Raw genomic sequence first — 26,765 nt, 5'->3', positions numbered from 1 at the left:
GTTCCTTGCTGAGAAAAAGTATTCAGCAGAATTTCTCCTATCTGCTTTTGAAAGAAGAGAAATATGGCTCTTTTCCGCCCGGATCACTGGCAGTCAGAGTTTAAAGTTATCTCCTTTGTTCCCTGAACATTGCTGTTACCCTGTTCTTTTTTCAAGGTGCCCAGATTTTATATTGTTCAAACACACATGCTATACAAACAATTTGTACAGTTAATACGATCGTCACAGGGTCCCGAGGTGACATACATCCTCCTCAGTTTACGAAGATGGTGGGATTAAGAGATTAAAGACAGGCATAGGAAATAACAAGGGTATTGATTGGGGAAGTGATAAGTGTCCTTGAAATCTTCACAATTTATGTTCAGAGATTGCAGTAAAGACAGGCGTAAGAAATTATAAAAGTATTACTTTGGGGAACTAATAAATGTCCATGAAATCTTCACAATTATGTTCTTCTGCCATGGCTTCAGCTGGTCCCTCCCTTTGGGGTCCCTGACTTCCCGCAACAATGGTGCTCAGGCTAAAATGCAGGGGCATTATGATAGCTCACTGCAGCCTTGAACTTCTGGGCTCAAGAGATCCTTCTGCTTTCTTCTCCAGAGTGGCTAGGACTGCAGACATGTGCCACTATGCCCAGCTAATTTTTAGATTTTTGTAGAGATGTCGTCTCACTGTATTGCCCAGGCTGGTCTCAAACTACTGACTTCAAGTGATTCCCTTGCTTTGGCCTTCCAAATTGCTGATATTACAGGCACGAGCACCATACCCATCCCTCTGCTTATATGTTATATCACATCTTTTATATTAAATAACATAGATTTGTTTGTTTGTTTGCTTTTTTGAGACGGAGAGTCTCGCTTTGTTGCCCAGGCTGGAGTGCAGTGGTGCGATCTTGGCTCACTGCAAGCTCCGCCTCCCGGGTTCACGCCATTCTCCTGCCTCAGCCTCCTGAGTAGCTGGGACTACAGGCACCCGCCACCACGCCCGGCTAATTTTTTGTATTTTTAGTAGAGACGGGGTTTCACCGTGATAGCAGGGATGGTCTCAATCTCCTGACCTCGTGATCCGCCCGCCTTGGCCTCCCAAAGTGCTGGATTACAGGCGCGAGCCACTGTGCCCAGCCTTGTTTGTTTCTCCACCAAATATGATTCTTGATAGCTGGGGACTATCTTATTTATTTTGGTGGTCTCAGTGCATAGTCATTGCTTGCCACCTATCATTAGTTCTCTCATTTGAGCTAGGTCTTAAGGAATGAGGAGGGTGGTGTGATTGGAGCACGAGGGGCAGGGGAGTACATCAGTGGGAAGTGAAATTTGACAAATACACTGACACCACCAGATTGACCAGATTGTAAATAGTTGAATGCCAGATTAAAGGATTTGAATTTATTTTATATGCAGTAGGAAGGGATTTTTGATTACTGCCCTTAGTTCCGTATTTTAGGAAAGTAATTATGAGTGCAGAGTAGAGCATGTATTGGAAAGAGGAAAAGAGATTGGAAACAAGAAGAATATGTAAGAAATTCTGGCTCTTGAGGTAGGTATGATAAGGCTCTTTAGCTGAGAATCTTTCAGCATGTAACCTTTTACTATCATGTAACCTTTTAAGCCTTATCACAAAAAGGCTTCAGGGCTTCCTTGGTAACTTCGTTTTGACTTTGTTAAAAGAAAAACTTTAGACAAAATGAATTTTGTCTGAAGACAGAATTTGTGTGTTAAAGGATTAATGAATGAGGCAGCACCCAAAACTAGAAGAAATTCAGGGAGCTCTGTTTTAATAGTGTAAGCAGCAGACCTTTGCAGGCTGAATATGGAAACAAAGTAAAGAAATTACTTGATTGGACTGGGCATGGTGGCTTACACCTGTAATCCCAGCATTTTGGGAAGCTGAGGTAGGCGGATGGATCACTTGAGCTCAGGAGTTCAAGACCAGCCTGGGCAACATGGTGAAACTCCATCTCTAATGCAAAAATTAGCCAGGCATGGTGGCACATGCCAGTAGTCCCAGCTACTTGAGAGGCTGAGGTGGGAGGATTGCTTGAGCCTGGGAGGTTGAGGCTGCAGTGAGCTGTAATTGTGCCACTGCACTCCAGCCTGGGCAACAGAGCAAGACCCTGTCTGAAAAGAAAAATAAAATTACTTGATGGTCATAGCTACTTGTTTGTCTTATTTGGGTACAATCTGGCAGAAAGTTGCTCGTTAGAGAATAGTTGTTGATTTCTGATTAAGTTGTGACATCCTATGGATTGGGAGGAAATATTTGCAGGCCATACATGCGATAAGGGGTTAAAATTCAGAATATAAAAGGAACTCAAATAACTCTATAGAAGGAATACAAATAATCCAATTAAAAAATGGGCAAGGAACCTGTATAGATATTTCTCAAAAGAAGACACACAAATGGCCAACAGATATATGAAAAGATGCTCAACATTACTAATCATCAGGGAAATGCAAATTAAAACCACAATGAGATGTTACCCCAATAAGTGTCAGAATGAATGTTATCAAACACATGATAGATAAGTGTTGGTGACGATATGGAGAAAGGGGAAACTCTGTACACTGTTAATGGCAATGTAAATTAGTACAGCCATTATGGAAAACAATGGAGGTTCCTCAAAAACCTAAAAATAGAATTACCATATGCTCCAGCAATCCAACTTCTGGGTATTTACCTTAAAGATTGGAAATCAATATGTTGAAGAGATATCTGCATTCCCATGTTCATTGCAGCATTAATCATGATAGCCAAGACATGGAATCAACCTAATGTCCTTTGACAGATGAATGGATAAAGAAATATGTGGTATACATACTCTGTGGAGTACTATGCAGCCTTAAAAATGAAAGAAACTTTGTCATTTGTGACAACATGGATGGGTTGGAGAACCTGAAGCAAAATGAGATAAGCCAAGTACAGGCAGATAAACACCGTATGTGCTTACTTATATATTTAATCTAAAACTGTTGAACTAAAAGAAACAGAGAGTAGAACAGTAGTTACCGGGGTAGGGGGAGGGCATGGGGGAAGGGGGAGATGAAAGTCAAAGGGGAGGAATTTTTTTCTTTGAGATATGTTGCACAGTATGGTGAATATAGTGACTAATAATGTACACTTTATACTTGCTAAGAGTAAATTTCAAAAGTTTTCACTACAAAAAATAAATATTTGAGGTGATGGATATGTGAATTAGATTGATTTAATTATTCCACATTGTATTCATAAATCATTACTTTGTACCCCATAAATATGAAACTATAGTCAGTTGATAATTAAAAAATAAAAAGCAAATATTAAGTTTTGTTTTACTATTTACATTGGGCTTCAGTTTGCTTACATAGGAACCCATCTTAGCCTAATGGCCTTCCAATTAAAGATTGCTGACACTTTTTTTTTTTTTTTTGAGACAAGAATCCCACTCTGTTGCCCAGACTGGAATGCAGTGGCGCAATCTTGGCTCACTGCAATCTCTTCCTCCTGGGTTCAAGCAATTATCCTGACTTAGCCTCCTAAGTAGCTGGGACTTCAGGTGCCCGCCACCATGCCTGGCTAATTATTTTGTATTTTTAGTAGAAATGGGGTTTCACCATATTGGTCAGACTGGTCTCGAACTCCTGACCTCAGGTGAGCCACCCGCCTTGGTCTCCCAAAGTGCTGAAATTACAGGTGTGAGCCACCACACCCAGCCAAGATTGCTTATACTTTAAAAAAAATGTTATATATATTGTTTTTAGCAAAACAAAGGGTAAAATTTAATATTAAAAAGGCACAAACACATTTTGTATATATTGTGAAAATACCATCTATTTTCTCCAAAAGCATATAAATTGATGCGAGTATCATAAACCTGTTTTTTTTTTCCTGTACTAAGTATGTTCAACATTTAATGTGTATTATGTGCAGGGAGGTAATGTGGAACCAAATTTTCTAGTTGGGAAAGGAGATGAGTACTGGCTTTAGTACAATAAGTTTCCATGCTTGTGTAGCACAACTGGAGATGCCTTCATGTAACAGACATGAAGAGGTTGAGAGAGTAGGCTGGAGATTGGAAGCTGTCCAAGTAAAATTGAAGCCTAAGATTTGATGAGTTTGTGTATCTGATAAAGAATAGTGTATGTGTTGTAATTGGAAGCACAATGAAATGTTTTTGTCTTTGGCTTTAGTGACATGGGATGCTTGATCACTAGTGTCTGATGCACCAGAGTAGCATGAAAATTGCAATCTTTGGGTTCAATGAGGAAGTGGTCATTGGAGACTTGATAATACAATGATTGAGTGGTTTGGCAGAGTAAAGTTGAATTGGAAAGGCATTAAGATAAGGAAGTGAAGTACTGTGTAGTTAAAAAATTTCTGTGAAGAATAAGAAAGCTGGAAGAACACAAGAAACTGTAGGATTAGTGGTGGTTTTTCCAGTTACAGTGTGTGTACATGTGTGGGTGAACTATTTATAAAGAGGAGGCGGCTCAGTACAATTAAGTAAAACAAGAAAATGAAATTGAAATATACTATTTTAGAAAGGTAAAATGAATGGAAAAAACCCCTGAAATCCAATAAAGCTAATTTTCGTCATATAAATTTGACATACAGAATAAAAATTTTAGTAATGTAGTTGTCTTAGGAAGAGTTAAAATTCTTTGACATAGTAGCCACAGGATTACAAAATCTTTGAGTCTGTAATATGTGCTTAGAGTGAATTCAAGGTTTTATTTTAGTTTTTGGAGACAGGATCTTGCTGTGTTGCCCAGCCTGGACTGCAGTGGTGTGATCATGGCTCACTGCAGCCTCGAACTCCTGGGTTCAGGCAATACTCCTGCCTCAGCCTTTTGAGTAGCTGGGCCTACAGGTGCATGCCACTACACCCGGCTAATTTTTGAATTTTTTATAGAGACAGGGTGCTGTTCTGTTGCTCTGGCTGGTCTCTAGTTCCTAGCCTGAAGTGATCCTCCCTTCCCAGCATCCCAAAGTACTATGATTACAGGTGTGAGCCACTACACTGGCCAAATTCAAGGTTTTAGAAATCCATAAAAATAGATTGCTAAAAGCTGAATAAATTACTAGAGAATGCAGTCAGTATTTTTCCTGAAAAATGACAGGCATAACAGGAACATTTGATAGGTAAGTTTTAACATGATATGATTAAAGAGAATTTTAAAGCACATTTATCGTCTAATTGCCTGGAAAGAAAGAACCAGAGATGGTAAATTACAAATACGATGCTTACATTGATATTCACAACTACCCAGGATGTAAGGATATGTACTTACTCATTGAGAGAGTATTCTCTGAATTTGTAATTTAAAAACAAGATGTATCTATGGAAAAGAGAAATCTAATATAATGAAATGTTGACTGGAAAATGTTTGAAAAATATCTAATAGACCAAATATGGTTCTGGCATGATTGTAATCATTAGGAGTCTTGAAGAGATGCTGAACCCATGATACTCTGAATATGTGATACTCTGAATATGTGATATATTTGAAATAATATTTATTAAGTATATCAGTCATTGTATAATGTTTTACATATATTAAAAGTAAATAGGCACTTTAAAGATGTATAATAATATACATTTCAGGTACTTGATTAGAAAATTAAAAATTTTGCCATTAAGATGAATACATAATAGACAATGGTCAAACTTTTAAAGTCAGTCATAATGAAATGAGTCATGTTCATGCTTTTAAATATTCAGAGTTGACATCATCATAATCTTTGTTTCCCTAAATGATAACTTTACATATGGAGATAGTGGCATCTAGATGCTTACAGTTCTTGTGAATGTATTGTTTGGGAGTGAGGAAAAGTATTATAATAGTATAGGAGTACAAAGACCAACTTCTAAAAATTCAAAAGTTGAGATTTAAAAGGAAATTTTAGTTTCTTTTCTAAATGTAGTGTTTACACACTTCTCTTAAATTTCTAAAACTGAACACCTCCCTAATATTTCCACTCTGAGGAGTGAGAATCTGAGTTTTGTGTTACATGTAATTAGGGCAGAAGAAGGAGAGAAAATGTTTTGAAAGTGGGATCCAAGGGCTGTAAAGAGAGACTTGAGCTTTGCTAAGAAAACGAAAATATATAAGTAATTTGGCACCAGAGTTCTGTTTCTTCCTAGCTTGGAGGCTGCAAACCCCAGCTTCTGATAATGGAATTTAACTTCTCCATTTCAGTCAGGTTTCTCCCCATCCTAATGAAAATGAATATCCCTTCCCTGGGCTGTTAGAACACAATCTCTCTGTAAGTGATGATGGTATACCACGTGTATATTCACAAATCTTCTAGTTTAACTTCTAATGGAAAACCTAGAAAGATGTATAAATGGGGATCCCAAAGTAATCCCTCCCTCTTGATATTTTGTAAGCTAGTTATTAAGTGGTATTGACTTTAGGGAGTCACATACTCCTTTGGACTTTGTAAAATGAAAAACTAGATCTCTGCATTGACTAACATGATTCTGAGCATGTCAGTCTTAGATAGGCTCATTATATTTGTGGCAATATATACACATCTGTCAAAATTAACTCAAACATCTTTATGTAACCAGTTACTATTTCATTATACACATGAAATTAATCATTAATCTGGTTTAATCATTAATCTTGTTTACTTTCTGAAAAAACAAGCAGGGTAGTAAGAAAAGTTAAGTTCATATGGGTTTTTAAAAACATGTCATAGAAGAATCCTGTGCTCCAAAGTCAGAGCAACCTGGATTTTAGCCATGTTAGATGCATAACTGAGTGCAAGTTACAATGGAAACAAGCTAGAGGAATTATCCAAAAAATGAGGACATATGGCTCCGTATGTAAAGTGCCTAGCACATCCTTATGAGATATTCATTAATAAATTTATCACCCTTTCTGTTTTACAGGACAAGTGAAATGCCTTCTGGAAAACTAATATTTAAAATGTTGGAAGATATTTAAAGTAGTTATGTAGCTGAGTAAATTACTAAGATATTAAACAGGAAAACATGAAAAGGACATGTAGGACAGTTTTATGTGAAAAACTTCTGTACTAATTATTAATCATGACTGGGTTTAAGGAGCTTTTAGTAAGTATCATATTACATTTAGTTTTATACTGAGTTTTTATAGTGAAAGATTCTAGAGCGATTATATGTCCTATTGAGAAAGAAATAACCTATAATCAGGAATAACCTGAATAGTTTGAATCAAAGTTAATTCTATGTGAGTTAATAATTTGTTTCCTAGTTAAGTAGCAGCATACACCCAATTGATACTCTTCTTTAGGTGATAAGATAAAGAAAAAATAAGTTACGTACAAATAATCAGGTAATGCCACTTCTTAAAAAAATACAATCTATGCATGTAACAAAATGGCACTTGTAGCCCATAAATTTATACAAATAAAAAATTATAGGCTGGGCATGGTGGCTCACACCTGTAATCCTAGCACTTTGGGAGGCTGAGGTGGATGGATCACCTGAGGTTAGGAGTTCGAGACCAGCTTGGCCAACATAGTGAAACCCTGTCTCTACTAAAAATATAATTAGTTGGGTGTGGTGGCACGTGCCTGTAATCCCAGCTACCCGGGAGGCTGAGGCAGGAGAATCCCTTGAACCTGGGAGGTGGAGGCTGCAGTGAGCCGAGATTGGCACCACTGCACTCCAGCCTAGGCAACAGAGCGATACTTGGTCTCAAAAAACAAAACAAAATTAGAATTCCAGGAGGTACCTATTCTTGGCTTCTGCCAGAGGTTACACTGTCCAGCCTGTGGGATGGCCAGACTGCAGGCTGCAAAGAAAAAAAAAAAAAAAATACACACACACACACACACACACACACACACACACACAGAGAGAGAGAGAGAGAGAGAGAAAGAATTCCAAAAGCTGTTTTAAAAACTAAATTTTCATTATATATGCCATTAATTTGTATTATCAGAAAGCCCATCTTTTTCACTTTTGGCATAAGATTAATACAAAGTGAGTGACAGACCACATCATTAATGATCACGATTTGTATAATGTAATTTATGCTTTTTACCTTCTATATAGTAAAATGCCTTTATTTAAGAAAGGAGAGGTACAGTACATTATACTTCCAAGGAAATTTTTATATTTTAAAAAAGCCAATTTTTGGTTTAAAACTGAAAGGGTTTCATTTAATACCTGAATAATAAGGAAATTCACAATTAAGGCTGAAATACTGTTCATATTATTATGTATTTCTAGTCACGTTTTTTTAAGCTTGTATATTTTAAACCATGGTTACAGAATTGTATATGAATATATTGAAGGCATAACTTTATATTTATTGGACTTTTGGTTTAATTCTTTAGAACTTCAACATAGTATTGGGATATGAAACAGGATTATTGTTACTCTGATAAAAACAAGACTGAACTGAGTCCTTCACTGTATTTTTCTAAATAACTCACTTCTAATGAGTAAGTGTTCAATAGCATAAAGTTAGGAAATCTTTATGTTATTAAAATTTGAATTTTTCTTTCACTGTATCCCATTCTTTTGAATATATGTGTTTTAGGACATTTCCAGTTAAAATACAAGTTTAGATAATATCCTGACTACATTAAAAATAAGATCTTTAAGTAAACGTATTTCCAAATCATATTGCCATCGTGCACTGAAGATAATTCTCCGAAGACTAAAAGCTCTGCTTGTTTAGAAAAGTCAATGATTAGTTCTTTATATGCAATTGAGGTTCTGTTTCCCTTCTAAACGTTCCTTTACTAATTTTTCCAAAGCGAAAAGATGCTCATCTGCTTCTTCTGGCACAAGGTTCCTAATAGAATTTGCAAGTTCAAAAAGATATTCTGTATTTCTTCCACTTGGACCAGCTGCATTAAAAATTTGTTCAGCAATGTCTTCCAGAGGTGCAGGACCAAGATAATCTGGATTATCACATGTTCCAATATATAGCAATACACTGAATGGTTTTGTTGTGGGATCTTTTGGATAAAAAATGACTGTTGTGGTTCTGTAGCCTCCTTTCTCTCTGAAGTCAAGGTATGCTTTTACTTCTTCTTCCTTTCCTACTGGCAATCTGTAAGCAACACCCCATACACATCCCTGTTGAAAAATGAAAAGAATACACTAGTATTTATAAGGCTAATTAAAATAAATGAAGATAGGTCATGATCTAAGAAGTATCTCATATATTCTTTTCTGTTTGTTTTTGAGATGAAGTCTTGTCTGTTGCCCAGGCTGCGGTGTAGTGGCATGATCTTGGCTTACTGCAACCTCAGCCTCCCAGGTTCAAGCAATTCTCCTGCCTCAGCCTCCTGAGTGACTGGGATTACAGGAATGCACCACCATGCCCAGCTAATTTTTGTATTTTTAGTAGAGAAGGGGTTTTGTCATGTTGGCCAGGCTGGGCTCGAACTCCTGACCTCAGGTGATCTGCCTGCCTCGGCCTCCCAATGTGCTGGGATTACAGGCGTCAGCCACTATGCCTGGCCATATCTTGTATATTCCTACAAGTGGGCCGGGAGCCGTGGCTCACGCCTGTAATACCAGCACTTTGGGGGCCTAGGTGGGTCAGGAGTGCAAGACCAGCTTGGCCAAGATGGTGAAATCCCGTCTTTACTAAAAATACAAAAATTAGGCGTGGTGGCAGGCACTTGTAATCCCAGCTACTCGGGAGGCTGAGGCAGGATGGCGGCTTGAACCCCGTGGCAGAGGTGGCAGTGAGCTGAGATCCCGCCACTGAACTCCAGCCTGGGTGATGGAGTGAGACTGTCTCAAAAAACAAACAAACAAACAAAGAAACAGTCAATACAGTTTTTCTTCACTTAAAGTACACAGAAGAACATACTAAACAATAAAGGAAATAAGCACTTTAAAATCTCCATTGTGAATAATTTCTTTGTATCATAGGCACAGCAAGATATTTTATCTTAAAATTTTTTAAAATTTGATCTTTTTTTAAAAATAATGGGACTGAAATGAAAAATACGAGGCTTTCACTTGGTTATTAAAAAATTCTACAAACAAAGTGCCATTTATTAACTAATTATGAGTTATTAGTTACTAATTTGAAGGTCTTTTTTATAAATGCTTTTCATAGTATAAATTATGAAAGCATTTCCTATTCCACACCATTGTTTATCTTCCATTACTAACTGCTTGATTTTTGTTTATTAAAGTTCTTTCCAAAGTTAAACATTTAATTTCACAATATAAAATTCTGAATCTGTACCCCAATAAAATGATTGAAAATATTTAAGAAACTGAGGTTGTTGGTTAAATAAAACTTTCTGGTGCTCCAAACCAGTTTTAAAATCACAGGTGCTACTGGGGTCTATTGGAGGGCGGAGGATGGGAGGAGGGAGAAGATCTAGAAAAATAACTAATCGATACTAGGCTTAATGTTTATACCTGGGTGATTAAATCATCTGTACAATAAACCCCCATGACACATGTTTACGAACGTAACAAACTTGCACATCCTGTACATGTACTCCTGAACTTAAAAAAACAAAAACACAAAACACAAATACTATTGATACAATTAAGTAATAAAATAATTCCTCACTTAGATTTCTGCTGAAAATGAGACTCGTAGCAAAAGTGAAGAGAGCTTTTGAGGGTTCCATTTAATTATTGGTGGTGGTCTGGCTGTCGGGGGGGTATTTCCATTAATGTCAAAGGAGACCACAAAATTCTTAGTTAATACACTTGTTTTTTAAAAAAACCCACGACCACGTGCGGTGGCTCACGCCTGTAATCCCAGCACTTTGGGAGGACGAGGCGGGCGAATCACGAGGTCAGGAGATTGAGAGCATCCTGGCTAACACGGTGAAACCCTGTCTCTACTAAAAATACAAAAAATTAGCCGCGCCTGTAGTCCCAGCTACTCGGGAGGCTGAGGCAGGAGAATGGCGTGAACCCGGGAGGCGGAGCTTGCAGTGAGCCGAGATCTGGCCACTGCACTCCAGCCTGGGCGACAGAGAGCGAGACTCCATCTCAAACAACAACAACAACAACAACAAAAACCCCACAAAAACGAAAACTACATGCCATTTGTTTGTACATTGTTGTCTACCTTGCACTCTGCATTCTAACTTTTCTTACTGGCCTCATTTTTCACAAACACGAAAACAACCCACAAATACAGAGAAGAATTCTAAACTTAGGGTAGTTCAAATTGTCTGTAATGATTGTTAATCAAATTGAAACTGAGAAACATCTCAACATTTTATAAAATTAAAATTATACAAAAAGAATATTTATACCATACCGCAGGATCTTCAACAAGAGTCACAACTCTTCCAGGCTGTTTTGAAAAAGGTAAACAAATTTTTTTTCTGAATTAATAAAGTTCATTAAGTAGCTGAGTATTAGCAACATTTTTGACATGGAATATTTGAACTATATTTGCTTATAAGAAGCACTATATCTTAAGCATAGTTATTTTTTATGATAAACCTAAAGTGAATTAAGAGAACCTACCTCATCTAGAGACTGTGTTGGCCTTATTTCTAAAAGATTTCCATCAATTTATACATATTAGGTATATTATATTCACTTTACATGGATATATTGGAAAACATACCAGTAACTAAAGGTCATCTAAAATGAAAGGCAAATGGAAGCAGTAATTATAAATATTCTGGTTTTTCCCTTAGGAAAAAAGAAGGTTATAGATTTATTTATTTATTTATTTATTTATTTATTTATTTATTTATTGAGACGTAGTTTTGCTCAACAAGCCCAAGCTGGAGTGCAATGGTGCAATCTCGGCTCACTGCAACCTCCAACTCCCGAGTTTAAGCGATTCTCTCACATCAGCCTCCTGAATAGCTGGGATTACACGTGCCCGCCACCATGTCCAGCTAGTTTTTGTATTTTTAGTAGAGATGGGGGTTTCACCATGTTGGCCAGGCTGGTATGGAACTCCTGACCTTAGGTAATCCACCCGCCTTGGCCTCCCAAAGTGCTTGGATTACAGGTGTGAGCCACTGTGCACGGCCTATAGTTTTATTAGGGGAAAAAAAAATATGTCATAAAGGGTGTTTTCCTATATATAGGGAAGTGACTTTCAAACTTTTAGTGTAGATCAAATGACCTAGAGGGCTTGAGAAACACATTGTTAGGCCACACATCCAGAGTTTCTGATTCTGTAGGTCTGGAGCTGTCTAAGAATTTGCATTTGTAACAACTTCTCGCTGATTTCAGCAATTGTTTTGGGGCTCATACTTTAAGAACCACTGCTACTAGGGGATATTAAGAGTTTTTAAGTGCGAGAGATTGAGTGATTTACACTTCTGAGTTATGAAGGGTTCTTACCTTTCTGTATATGGTGATGGTGCTTCAAGGTAGGCATTCCTTTTACATTCATAAATGAACTTTACTTTGCCCTATTGAAAGGTCAGTATTAGAACTGGCCTATTCGTTTAGTTCTTATATGGAACAATCACTTGTGTTCTAGGCAATTTTATTTTCCCATTTTGGTTTTAACACAGATCAGTTAACAATATTATGGAAACCTTCACTTTTTACTATTCAGCTTGAGGTTGAAATGATATATTATGAAGCCAAAACAAGTTTTATTTGTTTTCCCATTTCAAAGACTGATAAAACAGTCTTTGTTTATAAATGGAAAGCCTTAGAGAAAGTTCAGACTTGGAATGTTCTGTAATTTAAGGCACAAAGGTGACACATACCAGTGCCTGCAAGTTTTTTTTTTAAAATAAAAGTCATCCATAGAGTACCAAAGGCTGTATGTGTACTGATACCTTAACATCATTTGTGGGAATGTTGAGTCATAAGCCATAATTTTACCTACTTGTGTGGCCAGTGTCTGGCACATAGTGAGCCTAAATCATACAGGCATTTGTGTCATCTTTGTTGCTATTTCCTTCTAGTCTTTATCTGTTCATATAGATAATTCGTAATCATGGAACACATGGGATTTTGGATTATGATTTCTCATTTAATTTTCCTTGTTAGTCTTCTCATACATTTTAATAGTTGCATAATATTGTGTCATTGATGAACTATAAACATTCCTGTGTTCTTGGACATTTAGATTTCTGACTTGTTTTCTTTTTAAGATAATGCTATAATGAGGATACATATATTGGTGAAGGTCAAGTAGATATTGCCATATTATTTTCAATTTCAAAGTTAATTAGAAGTTATTTATGAATACCTACTGTGTGCTATGGAGAAGAGGAACTCTTGATTCTTGGTTCCAGTAGCTTATATTGTCATTCTAGAATGCAAACTAACATATGAAATAAATAGAGCTTATGGACTAAGTATGGTATTAAGTGCAGTTAGAATTCTGAGTCTTAGGTGCTCAGAAAGACACCTTTTTTTTTTTTAGCTCCTCTTTTTTTTTTTTGAGACAGAGTTTCACTCTTGTTGCTCAGGCTGGAGTGCAGTGGTGCAATCTCGGCTCACTGCAACCTCTGGCTCTCGGGTACAAGCAATTCTCCTGCCTCAGCCTCCAGAGTAGCTGGGATACCGGCATGCACCACCACGCTCAGCTAATTTTGAATTTTTAGTAGAGACGGGGTTTCTCCATGTTGGTCAGGCTGGTCTTGAACTCCTGACCTCAGGGGATCCACCCGCCTCGGCCTCCTAAAGTGCTGGGATTATAGGCGGGAACCACTGTGCCTGGCCCAGCTCCTTTCTCCTTTTAAAAAATCACGGACTGTTGCGTTGACTAGGCAATTTCTGATCATCAGTCGGTTCTGACAGCATACATATCTCAATGTGTTATGTAATACACTGTACGTTTTGGTCAAGACTAGAGTACTAAAGTATGTTGTTAATAGCCACATACATAAATATTTAATAGTTGGCCATTATAATTGGAGACTGGGCTAAAGGTTTCCTCTTCAGAATGGCAATTTTAAATATTCGTATCAAAACTGACAACTCTCAAACTCCTGGCCTCAAGCAGTTCTCCTGGCTCAAACTTCCAAAGTGTTGAGATCACAGGCGTAGCCACTGGGCCCAGCCAAAACTGACAACTCAGAAGCCATTTTATTTAGCTTAATTCTTTAATGTCTTGAATATTGTTTTAGAACATTCTTGGAGATACTTTGGCCATGACATTTCTGTTGATCTATAAATATGCATTTACCTTAAGCCATTTGCCTCTTTTCAGGTCATTGTGTCCAATGTCCCAATAGGCCAGTGTAGTCTACTTAAAAGCTAAGTTCTTAATTGATCAACTGTAGTTGAGATAGAATGGTTTCTGACTCAGCTTCTTTTCGTGATTTTAATGCCGCGACTCTTTTATGAGCAGGTGCAAACTACTTTAGAGCCTTGATCTTTTCCCCTTTCCATTGACCAATTTCCAAATTATTAGTTACCTCAATCTTAGTTTTCTTTAGGGGTTAGTTGTTTTGTAGCCAGTACAAAGCTGATTTGCATAAGCAGTGAGCTGCTGCTAATTCTCTATACATATATTAATACCTTTGTATGACCGACTGAAAAGTGGATCAAAGAACTTACATTTCACATTATAATTATGAGAACCATCAAGAAAGTAACATTAAAATAATGCTGGATATAGTAATGAGCTTGGTACTGTGTTACTCATATAACCAGAACTTCATTTAACTTCGCTAGTACCTGAAAACCAAAGTGAGTTCCTCAATAACTAGAGAAAATTTTGGAAACTCGTTCTGTAATCCTAGGTGTCAGAAAATAAAACTTTTGAAAGATGTAAAGAAATCCTAGAAGTAACATGCACGTTTAATCGCAAACCCATGAAAGTCGGCTAGAACGCAGAAATACCAACAAGTTTAATGGCTAAAAAGCTGAATTTGCAACTTGATTTTACTATTTCAACTACGTAGTGACATGAAAATTCATCTTCCCGCCAGTGGGATTTTTTTTTCCCCTCTCCGCACTCAGCCTGGCGCGAGCTCGTGTGCCCGTGCTCGCGCTTCTCGCCGCCTCTAGAAACTAACCACCGGCATCTTAAGCAGCTTCGGAAGGAGTGCCCGGGCTGGGTTAGAGATGGCGGGCAGGTGGCAGGGAAAATCTACAGAAATAAGTGTTGCCCCAGGCCATGTGCTTGGTCCCCATGAAGCGCTAAGGTGTGGTTCCCTAGGGTGTGAGTGCTGTGTGTGGAGTTGGGGAGCGGGGGTCCGGGGGCAGTAAGTGTGGGGAGCTGGCCGGCGCCTCACCTTGCCGGGGACCCCGCGGTGGTCCGTGCTGCCCTGCCAGAAGCGCCTGCTGTAGTTTGTGATGTATCCGACCAGCTTGTCCTGATAGGGGAAATCCACCTTCCAGATCAGGGACCCGTAACCAAAAACCCACATCTTTTCGCGGCTCCTCTGCCACGGCGACGGTGAACCCTAGTTGTCGCCGCGCCGGGGGAGACTGCAGCCTCCGGTAAGCGAGTAACCGGCTGCGCGGGGCGCAGGCGCGATGGCCACTTGGGGCGCAAAGCGCACTGGGAGTTTGGATCCAGAAAGGTTTTCCGAGTGAGTCTCAGTCAGCTTTATTTTATTTCCTTGATTAGGCAGTCAAGAGGCATTAACCTTCGGTGTAGTAAGCAGCGGATTCTTTTGCAGCCTCTGTAAATCACCCTAACCTACCTTTAGTGCGCGTGTGCAGAAAACTACAACACCCACAATGCTTTTTGGAGCTATTTGGCTCTGAAATTGGAACTGGACTTATTTCTAACCGGGGGCGAGGAAGGAGAAAAGGGCAGGAGTCGTCGCTCGTGGTGTCGAGATACGGAGGCGGTGTACCAGCACCGCAGGCAGCACTTAGAAACACCTTTTGTTCTGCTTTGGAAATTAGATTTTTGCCTATATAACAGCAGCAGGAGGAATGTAATCCATTTTTGATTTTATGTCCTCAAAAGAATGTCTTTTGCCTTTCAAGTAAAAGTGGGAAATTTACAATAGAAGTTTACGCCTGTGAAAGAGTATGTGTCTTTTCAATGGGAATTGTTTATATATTTAAATTTTGCACAAATTTATTCATCTTTAGTATTATCAGTGACTTGTTCACAAAAGAGCAGGCAAATGTTCTTAACTTGGGGCCCCTGTAAAGGCTTTGGAAACGAGCTGGGGAACCTGCCGTTGTGTACAAAATTTGGGGTGTACACTTTTCTGAGGGGAAACTACAGCTTTCATGAGTTTCTCCAAGGCGTCAGGGATCCTAAAATTTTTTGAAGATCTGCTCGTTAGAGCTCTTGCTGCAAAATATTGTTTAGGAAACTCGCTTGGACTATCATGGCTGTGTCTGTGTGTGAAAACAGAAGCCTTACCAAGTGATTGTTCTTTCTTGAAGATTTTTATACTGTGGTTTTGAATGCTAAAACACTCAGATTCAAGGGGTTTATTTCTTTTCTTATAAAGAAATCAGCAGGAAGCTGCTACCAAACAAACAAAAAACAAGTCTTTTCCTATTTTCTCTAAGTTGTAGTTTCAAATTGCCTGACATGTTTGCTAACCCTTCTTTTCTGAAAAATTTCGAATATACAGAAAACTTAGATAAAAAGAGTGTAATGACTAATACATTTCATCTACATCCGATAATTACCATTTTTCACAGTTGCTTTACTTCCTTTTTACTCTATACTTTTAAATGGAAAACATTTGAAGTTGCATGTGTTACGACGTTTTACTACCACATACTCTACATGTGTCTTATAAGAATAAGGACATTCATCCTAGAACAAGTTCCCTAAAAAAAAAGAATAAGGACATTCTCCTAATAACTGTAATGCCATTATCATATCTAAGAAAATTAACAATAGTTATGCAATCAAATATGTATTCCATATCCAAACTGCTTCATAGAGTCACTAACAAGAAATTGTGTCTTCGAGAGAGTCACATGAGAGCTATACTGGACTCTGACTGGAGGGGAACTTGAAGTGAGCATTGGAGGGAGATGATGATGCGGGCAAGAACTCTGTTAAGAACTTTCTGGGCTATGTAGGAAAGTGGGGCTCGTCTCTTTATGGTGTTCTATGTTGGTTTCAATATGCTCAGTCAGTACGACTATTTGGTCAAGCATAGAGAACCTGAGTGTTTAAACCTCTTCTGGAAAGGACCAGCAGGTGCAGGAAGACTAGAATGACACCTATCTTTCACTGCTTTTCTGGACTTTTTGGGTTTAGTTGTCTCCTATAGAGGGCTATATATTGAGACTGAGCATTGCTGGTAGTGGAATGGTCATCTCTGCATAATGTAGTGTACACTGGGGATTAAGTAGAGGTGCTCTCATCAATGGAGCACCAAAGAGTACATTGTGGTGGGGTATGAACAGGAGCAGAAGCCTGCTGCTCAAACATTTCCAGAGGAGGAAAGATAGAACACTTAAAAGTCCCTTCATGTTTTTAGTAGGAACATTCCAAGGAATTCTAATCTGCCAAACGGAGAAACTTTCTGGTTTAGGCACCAGCAGAGACTGTGGCGTGGTAGTCACTTTCTGCATTGTGGGCCCTTCTTCGGCAGTCATGTGAGAGATACTAGACAGGCCCACCGTGATCTGCTAACCTCTAGGAGTGAAGTGTTGTTTTATTGACTATAGTATTATCCTTCTACCTTGTTTTGTAGACTGGTCAAACAAATGGATTTTACAGAGGCTTATGCGGACACGTGCTCTACGGTTGGACTTGCTGCCAGGGAAGGCAATGTTAAAGTCTTAAGGAAACTGCTCAAAAAGGGCCGAAGTGTCGATGTTGCTGATAACAGGGGATGGATGCCAATTCATGAAGCAGCTTATCACAACTCTGTAGAATGTTTGCAGATGTTAATTAATGCAGGTAAAGTAAATTTAAGGTATGGAGGCTTCGCTTACAAGCTGGGTTAATAAATCATAAAAAAAATTGTAATACATAACTTATTAACAGCAGTATTTGCTTCCCTTTCTATAGTCATAAAATAACTGCCTGAATTTATTTATTAAGGATAGTAAGATTACTTGCCTTGGATTCAATTCGTATGATATTCTAGTTGGACATTTTATATGCAAGTGCCTCTGTCTGGCCTCTTTTTATTGACCGAGCTAGGTGACATGGGAGAAGTAGTCTGCTGTTTGAATTTAAGCATTTGGTAGTTACTGGTCATGTTTATTCTTTCTTCCTTTACCAAACAGAAAGAGCAGTCATACTGAAATTGAGGATGTGTTTTGATTGAATTAGTCTTTTTCTTTTTAAACACTTTTTAATACTTTTGGGAACTTTACAACTACTTAGCATGAGACAAGATGCCTGCTTTCCTGATGCTTTTTCTTATCAAGGAAAACAGATGACAAATATCTAAACAAACAAGATAATTTAAAAAGGTAAAAGTGTCATGAAGAAAATAAAATATAGTAGAGATAAACAAATGGGATAGAGAATAATGGTGTGCTACTGCACATCTCTTTACATCTCTGCATTCAGTGACTTCATGCTTGCGGTCTATCATGGTAGGAGTATTTACAGCACAGAAATAAGCCAGTGCTACAAACCAGTGCTATAAACTGGATTTTCTTCTTCCTGGACAGCCAGCTAGTTAAATGTTAACCAGCATGCTACTGAGTGAAGAGGACTGACTAAAGGCGAGATTCTGACATTTAGTAGAGAGGGGGTAGGAAGAAAACAGATGGTGGATTGAGCATTGCTTTGTAATAGTCATTGTGCCACATGCTCAAGTTTGTCTTCTTTAATATTTATAAAAGTGGTGTTAGAGGCAGTATTCTCCTCATTTTATTGGTGAAAAGACCAAGGCTCAGAGAAGTTGACTTGTAAAAGGTTACATAATAAACTAGGGTATTTGATTTGAACCCATTTCTCTGACTCTGAAGCCCTTTTTTTTCACATACCATGCTTCTAACATTTAATTGAATGAATTTATAGCATTCAGTTAAACTGAAGTTGACTATAATACTCTGCATTGTAACACTCAGAGAACCATTTACATTTCATTGATCATGGAAATTCAGACCCTCTTCCCTTCATACTTATCATCACCAGGTATAGGTGCTTAAAATACAGACTTCTGGGCCCATAGCTCATCAGAACTAGTAATTTGTTACCTCCTGGACAGGAAAGGAAATAATCTTTACATTGTTTTTAGTAGTGGTAGGTGGTTTTTTTTTTTTTTTTTTTTTTGGTCTTAACAGGTAAGAGATGGTAAGGCTAAACTCCCTAAATCGTACTGCAGGAAATTTGTCATGATTGTTTTTAAAATCACATGTTCAAGTGTCTAGTGTCTATTATAGTTAAGTTTTTGAAGATACTGGAAAAATAGATATTATTCCTCTAATTTCAAATGCTTAAGATATGTTTTCAGAATCTGTTTGAAGTTAACTATAAAGCTTGAGTTCCCAGACTATTTGTAGTAACAAAGACGTGAGTTTGAATATCCTTTTCTAGGCAAAAAGCTCATTTCCAATATACTGTTATGTCTCTTTTTCATATCGGAATAGCATAGTTTATGTTACAGATTTTTTTCCTTTATCTGCTGAGTAAAGTTGGGCATGCTTTTGGCTAAAGGCATTTGAACTGGCTGTTAAATTCATCTCTACAGTTGTCCCTCTGTATCCACAGGGATTTGGTTCCAAAATGTCCACGGACACCAAAATTCATGGATGCTCCTCAAGTTCTGCAGTCTGTCCTGAAGATAGAAAAATGTCTTATACGCAGATACAAAAAGTCAGCCGTTTGCATCTGTGGGTTCCACATCCCACAGACGCTATTATCTTCCATCGCAGTTGGTCGAATCTGCAGGTGCAAAACCCATGGATACGGGGCCAACTGTATTTCCTTTTTTTCTGAGATGGAGTCTTGCTCTGTCGCCGAGGTGGGAGTGCAGTGGTGCGATCTCAGCTCACTGCCACCTCCACCTCCCAAGTTCAAGCGGTTCTCCTGCCTCGGCCTCCCAAGTAGCTGAGACTACAGGTGCACACCACCAATGCCTGGCTAACTGTCTCACTTTGTTGCCCAGGCTTGTCTCAAACTCTTGGCTCAAGTGATCCTCCTGCCTCAGCTTCCCAAAGTGCTGGGATTACAGGTGTGATGCACCACACCTGCTGTCTTTTGTTATATAATTTTCCTACCTCCCTGAGGTTTATCTAATATTAATGCACTGTCACAGATTCCTAAAAGATAATTAGTGCACCAAAATAAGAAGGTATGTAGGCCTACACAAATAGAATGGAAATACCTAAACTGGTTAGAAGAGTTTTGCTTCACTGTCTGTTCAGTTTAGATTTGGAATCCATTCTGAGTACAATACGTGGTCTTCTGACTCAGGTTGGAGAAGAGCATTCAAGTGTGGTGTAGATTACATAGATGTTTAATATGCATACATATTTTTGTATTTCTTATGTATCTCATTTTAGTTTTCTATTTAACATATTAGCACAGATAACAAATTTGCTTGTCTTCTTTCCTGTATTGGAGGTTGGGTGTAATGGGTATTGAGATTTTATGAAGCTTGTCATCCTGGAGGGCAGTAATGATCTTCACTGACAATTAATGCCATTCAATAATAAATCATTTGCCGACTAAAAGTCCCTTAAAATCTTATAATTATTAAGCATATAGCTAACAAATACTTTTATTTGCCTAATAAATGACCTAGCTTATAGTATTTTTTGTTAGTTCATGTTAAGAAAATATGCATTCATACTGGGCACAGTAACAGATGCTGAAGTTCCTTAGACAAATCATTGTAGCATAGTGATTAAGAGTTGTGGTCAGATGGACCTGGATTCTAGTGATTCTACCATTTTATTGGTGTGACTTTGGACAGGATTTTTAAACTCTAGATGGTTTAGTTTTTTCATCTGTTAGATAGAAATATTCCATTGTTCCAGGTCAGGCCAGAAACTCTGGGCCACCATTCATTTCTTTCTTTTTCTCATATTTTTCATCTAGTCAGACAGCAAATTTGTGTATGTGTATGTTAGAGAGAGACATCCTAGCAAAAGCAGGGGCCAGTCAGATCACTTCTCACTACCATTAATACATTTGTGAGAGCCACATCTCTTGTCTGGGTTGCTATAATAGCATCTTAACAGATCTTCTCTACTTGCTGTTGCTCCTTCTCCATCCCATGACAGGCCATCCCCAACATATTAGAGGGATCATTTTAAAATACAACAGTCCAAGTCACTCTTCTGCTCTCTGAGTGAAAACACTTTTGTGTAGTATTTCATGGTAGAAATGTAGTGTAATTTATGTAACCATTCTCCTACTGATAGACATTTTGTTGGTTTCCTAAAGTTTTGCTGTTATAACTAGTGATTCAGTGAACATCCTTTTGTATATATCTTTGTGCACATGGTTGAGCATTTCTGTAGGATGGAGTTTTAGAAGTGCATTTACTGGTTTGACAAGTTAGAGTTTTCTGGAGAAATAGAACCAATAAAATATATATAGATAGACAAGAAGGGATTTACTATGGGAATTGGCTAATGTAATTATGGGAGCTGAGAAGTCCCATGATATGCTGTCCGTAAGATGGAGAACTAGGGAAGCTGGTGGTGTAACTCAGCCTGAGTCTGAAGGCCTGAGAATCAGGGGAAGTGATCGTGTAACTCTTAGTCTGAGGCCAAAGGACTGAGAACTGGGGTATGGGAGGCCACTGGTGTAAGTCCTGGAGTTTGAAGGCCTGAGGATCAGGATCTCGAGTATCCAAGGGCAGGAGAAGATGCATGTCCTAGCTCAAGAGAGAATGAATTCTCCCTCTTGCCTTTTTTTTTTTCTTTCAGTTGCAAGATTAATAGAGTGAAAACAGAGCTCCTATACAACGGGAGGGGACCCAAAGGGGGTTGCCGCTCCCTGTTCAAATGCCTGAGTTTATATCCCGATCATTGTCCCTCCCCCTGTGCTCTCAAGCGATATATGATTTGACTATTTCTTTACCTCCTGCTTTAGCCTAATTTGTATTTTAGTGAGCCTCTTTACTACCTGATTGGTTGGGTGTGAGCTGAGTTACAAGCCCCATGTTTAAAAGTGGATGTGGTCACCTTCCCAACTAGGCTTAGGAATTCTTAGTTGGCCTAGGAAATCTAGCTAGTCTTGTCTCTCAGTTCCCCCTCTCAACAGGAAAAACCAAGTGTTGTTGGGGATGTTGGCCGACGACTGCTCTTAACTGCTTCCTGCTGAACTGGGGCATAGTAGGGGTTGTGCATTTGAGATTTCCTCGGGAGGGGTGCCTTCAATGTCATCAACATTGGAGCATGGGCTAGCAGGCCGGTCCAGGGGTCTACAGTAGATCTTAGTCATGGACTGCATCTGGGGTTCCATTTGAAGAACAATTTGTAGTTTTACAGCTTTGATTCTGGAAGAGACAAACGTAACAAGGAGGTTAACGATACAGGGATTGAAATGTAGACCTAAAGTGCAGGGGATTATTTCTTTGGCACACTTCACAGGCCCTGACTATCTGCTTGATAGTTTTGAAAAGGCCTGGTCCAGTAAATAATGATTTGGCCATCTGATGGGTGCTATCAATGCCTAAGTGAAAGGTCTGGTGAAAGGTTTTAAGTAATTTCCATTGGTTAGCTGCAGGCAAAGGTATTTTTCCTTCTTCAGTGGCTAGCCATCCTGAGGGGAGGAAGCGGTGTCCTCTTTTGGTTCCCCATTCTGTTTCTTCTGTTGAATACGGGGTCTTGGTTTCCTTGAAGGGTTTACCCCATACAAGGGGTCCTCCTGTAAGCATTTCTAATGGAGGGTCCCGCCTTGTGGCTCTTTTGGCTTCAATATCTGCTTCGCGGTTCCCTTCCATTTCTCTTTTCTTTCTGATGACCCCAGCAGCGTAAGACTGCCGCCTCTTTACGTTTTTTTGTACAGCCAAAAATAATCTCCTAATGGCTTCCTGATGTTTGATAGGTGTTCTCTCGGAAGTTAGGAATTCCCTTTCTCTCCGTATTGTTGCATGGGCGTAGAGGACTAGGTAAGCATACTTTGAGTCTGTATATATATTTACCCTTTTTCCTCCTCCTAATTCTAGTGTATAATGGCACCTGTTTTTGCTAGGATGTCTCTCCCTAACAAAGAAGTGGGGCTTTCAGGCATAATTAGAAAGGCATGTGAAAAGAGTAAAGTTAGCCAGTCACAACTTAGTGGCTGGCAGAAGCATCTAGTGACTGACTGTCCTAGGACCCCTCGAATAGTGACAGATCTGGAGGACAGTTGTCCGGGACAGGAGAGTAAGACTGAGAAGTCCGCACCAGTGTCCAGGACAGTTAACCTCCTGGCCCTCAATGGTCAAGCGTACCTGGGGCTATGTGAGGGTGATGGCATGGGCTGGTGCTTGCCCTGGGCACCCTCAGTCCTGCTGCTGGATCATCTGGTTAGTGGCTTCTGACTCAGAGGACCTTCATCCCCTGGGGCAGTGGGCCTTCCAGCGATTCCCTTGACAAAAGGGAGCGGCTTATTTCTATTGGGACAGTCTTTTAAAGTGTCCTTGTATACGCACTGGAAGCAATCCCCATTAGGCATTCAGTTTGCCCAGACTTTCCCTGTACCAGAGATTCCAGAGTCCACTTGCCTGAGGGCCATGACTAAAACGGTAGCCTTTTTCTTATCCCGTTTATCCAGTTCTGACGACTATTCCTAATGTGTGTTATAGAAAACTGAGGTTGCCAAGTTCAATAGGGTTTCTAAATTTTGCTCCGGGCCTAAGGCGGACTTTTGAAGTTTTCTTCTAATGTCTGCAGTTGACTGAGTAATTAAATTTATCCTTTAAGATTAGTTGGCCTTCAATAGAGTCAGGCGACAGGGAGGTATGTTTCTCAGTGCCTCCCTTAGTCTCTTCAGAAAGGCGGTAGGACTTTCTTCCTTTCTCTGTGTTGTAGTGGACATCATTGAACAATTCATAGGCTTCTTCCTACTTTTCCTTAGCCTTCTAGCATGCAAGTTAGCAAACGTCTGCAGCACCAATCTCCATATTCTGATTCTGCGTCCCAGTGAGGGTCTACACTGGGAACTGCCTGCTGACCTATGGGGAATTGTTCTCTTTCCTCTGTCGTCATCCTGTTGTTGACCTGACTGAGATACCAGAGATAGCCAAACTCTCGGGCTGCAGTTATGGTGGCTCTTCTCTCTTTTGGGGTTAGTGTCTGATCTAGCAGTAACATTATATCTTTCCATGTCAGATCAAAGGATTGTCCTAACCCTTGTAAAACATCAATATAGCCATCAGGGTTATCTGAGAATTTACCTAGGTCTATTTTAATTTTCTTCAAGTCTGACAGAGAAAAAGGTACATACACTCTGACTGGACTGAATTCTCCAGAATACATCTTAGGGGCATTTTTGCCTTACAGGGAATACCTCCCATCTGAAAAAAGAACATAGAGATGCCAGCGCCCCTAGTCATTTTCCAATGAGCATTAGTCCTAGAGCGTCCTCTGTGGTCCTAATGCTTATTCCTTTCCAGGGTGCGTAACCACCCGTGGACCTCTGCTTGTCGGATTAGTTACACTCACCGATGTAGCAGTCCTGCACCTGTTTTCCTGCCTTTCTTGACCGCAAAGAAAGGGGTCCAGGCTGCTGGATTCTAGCGGTCCTTTACCAGCGTGCCCAACATTGCCTCTGTGATCGGGTGAGTTTTAGAGCTGGGCTGGATTCCTGAGTATTTCATAACAACGCAGCTGCCCCATTAAGATGCATTCCCATAAACAACAGTTCTTACGCAAATTATTTTCAGAGAGGGTGTAGGTAACCTTTTTAGTCAGGATTGAGATACAGTTTTTGCCTACTAGGGCCTTTGTCCTTCTTTTCGCTTGCAGGAATATGCCCTAATTATTGATCTTAAACTTTTTGTTGCCCCGGATTAAGTCCTTTCCGATGTGTAATATGAGAGATGACTCCTATTTATCCTATGTGCCTTTTTCCGTGGGTTACTGGGTTAAGGATTTTTGATAGGAAGGCTACAGGTTGCCAGTGGTCTCAGTGTTTTCAGGCTACGCCCTTGTTTACACTGACAACAAGGTAGTGTTGGAGTGTTATAGGGTCACAGGGAAGACCTTCAATTATCAATTATAGGTTTTACATTTACCCTGACTTTTAAAGGAATAGGGCACAATTTTTTCTTTACTACTTCTATGTCTCTTTTTCTCTCTCTCCCTCTTTTCTCTCTTTTCTTTCTCTATCTCTTCTCTCCTTGACTTACTCAGTTCACTTTCATCCTGATCTATTATGTTGTTGTAGACCCAGTTCCAGTTGTTCTAAGGCCCTGGCCAAGGAGCCAAGGGTTGGAGATTGTATTGCAGAGGGGTAAGCTGGGTAGAAATTGGGGGAGGAGAGCATCTTACACAATGGGAGAGTAATCCTCCTGCCATTTATAAACTTGGGGCCCTGGCAACAGTGGTAGGGAATGGGTCCCATATAACTGCCCATGTCAAGAGCTGTATATCTAAACTGGGAGGGACACCAGGGACAAGACTCCCTGGGTTCATAGCCTAGATGCCTAAGGACACAGCATAGAGCTTCCTTATATCCCTTTGGAGATACAACTTGCTCTAATACTTGGGAAAGGAAATGAAAGTCTGAACCATTAGTACCTAGGAGGCAAGGAGGATGGGAGGAAGGAGAATCAGAGATACTTTCAAGAAAGTCATGGTCAGGACCCAAGAGGTATGGGTCAGAAGGAAAGGTAGGAGAGCATGCATGGGCAACTGTTGAGTAGAAAATTCTGACTGTGGGAGTTTGGGACAACAGCTTTCTGCCTCTAATCGGCCCTCAGCTTCCCCAGGAAGATTGAAAGTGGAAGCTGGTTCCAGGCAGACCAACGCTCCCAACCCAGAAGGGTTGGGAGTTGTTAGAAAACCTTTTCCCAGATAGCCTCACACCTGAGTCTTAAGTCCAGCAGCCACGCTAATCATTTTTAACCAGCTGACAGGTGCCCGGTATTTTCTTCCAATTCTAAGGAAGGATAGGACAGGATAGCAAGTGAAAGTGGTCCAATATTACTCACTGCTTTTGAGGTCCCTTTGTGGTCGCCAAAATGTTACCCGGGGGGACTTGTTCTTAGAGCTCCCAAGATGGTGGTGGGCTGCTTCCAAGATGGCGGTAAGCCTCTTGTTCTCTGACCTGGGGTTCTTGGCCTTATGGATTCCAAGGAATGGAATCTTGGGCCACGTGGTGAGTGTTATAGCTCTATTCAGCTCGATTAGGACGAACCCCAGGCACTTAGCCTGTGCAGGAACAATGGCGAGCCTCTAGCTCGATTGGGAGTGGCAATGGGCACCCCCTCGCTGGATCAGAAGTGCAGTGGACGCCCTGCCGGATTGGAGGGGTGGAAGTCAACGGCGGGTCTGCGACGACAGCAATCAGCGGTGGTGGACGGCGAGCAAAAGCTCAGTTCAAACCCGAACAAACACGGACCAGAGAGTGTGCAGTTGCAAGATTTAATAGAGTGAAAACAGAGCTCCCATACAACGGGAGGGGACCCAAAGGGGGTTGCCTGCCTTTTTTTTTTTTTTTTTTTTAGGTCCTTAAAGGATTAGATGATGCCTGCCCACATTGGTAAGGGCGGGTCTTGTTTATTCAGTCTACTGACTCAGATGGTAATGTCTTCCTGAAACATCTTCACGGATATACCCAGAAATGTTTTAGCAGCCATCTAGGCATCCCTTAACCCAGTCAAGTTAACATGTAAATTAACCATCACCATGCCAAGTTAAAATATTGATAGATCCTGCTAAATTGTATGCTATGTTAATCAGGATTCTTTCAGTAGTGAGCGAAAGAAACCTAGTTCAAACTAGCTTAAGCAAAGAAAGGGAATATAGTAACTCAAGTAAATGTAAATCTGAATGTTAGGTCTCTTCAGAGATTGCTGGATTCTGC

At 39.7% G+C, this 26,765-nt stretch overlaps 2 protein-coding genes across 13 annotated transcripts in view; one reads left to right on the top strand and one right to left on the bottom strand.

The window, feature by feature from the left end:
- ASB3 (ankyrin repeat and SOCS box containing 3) overlaps positions 1-26,765 on the top strand; it is a 122,342-nt gene that overhangs the window by 7,714 nt on the left and 87,863 nt on the right. For 5 of the 8 annotated variants that reach the window (XM_073022973.1, XM_073022970.1, XM_073022971.1 and 2 more), the window contains exon 2: positions 17,530-17,738. The exons of 1 other annotated variant lie outside the window; for it this stretch is intronic. In XM_073022973.1, the coding sequence (XP_072879074.1) occupies positions 17,530-17,738 (209 nt within the window). Of the gene's footprint in view, positions 1-15,033; positions 15,049-17,529; positions 17,755-26,765 lie in introns of those variants that run through there. 2 more of the 8 variants (XM_073022978.1, XM_073022975.1) reach the window with 2 other exon arrangements.
- Positions 8,168-15,468, bottom strand: CHAC2 (ChaC glutathione specific gamma-glutamylcyclotransferase 2). Of its 5 annotated transcripts, none has more exons than XM_038006929.2 (4): positions 15,139-15,246; positions 13,147-13,217; positions 11,224-11,264; positions 8,168-9,058 (listed from the first exon to the last, which is right to left on the bottom strand). In XM_038006929.2, exons 3-4 carry the CDS (start codon positions 11,224-11,226, stop codon positions 8,675-8,677), a joined length of 387 nt encoding a protein of 128 aa, XP_037862857.1. In that variant the 5' UTR covers positions 11,227-11,264; positions 13,147-13,217; positions 15,139-15,246; the 3' UTR covers positions 8,168-8,674. The 5 variants fall into 5 exon arrangements, with proteins under 5 accessions (XP_037862857.1, XP_037862858.1, XP_007968837.1 ...); XM_038006930.2 differs by having other exon boundaries at positions 13,147-13,205; positions 15,139-15,181; XM_007970646.3 differs by lacking the exon at positions 13,147-13,217 and having other exon boundaries at positions 11,229-11,264; positions 15,139-15,464.

Source organism: Chlorocebus sabaeus, chromosome 14, assembly GCF_047675955.1.
Source record: "Chlorocebus sabaeus isolate Y175 chromosome 14, mChlSab1.0.hap1, whole genome shotgun sequence".
NCBI lineage: Eukaryota > Metazoa > Chordata > Mammalia > Primates > Cercopithecidae > Chlorocebus > Chlorocebus sabaeus.
This window is presented reverse-complemented; position numbering and strand designations above follow the sequence as displayed.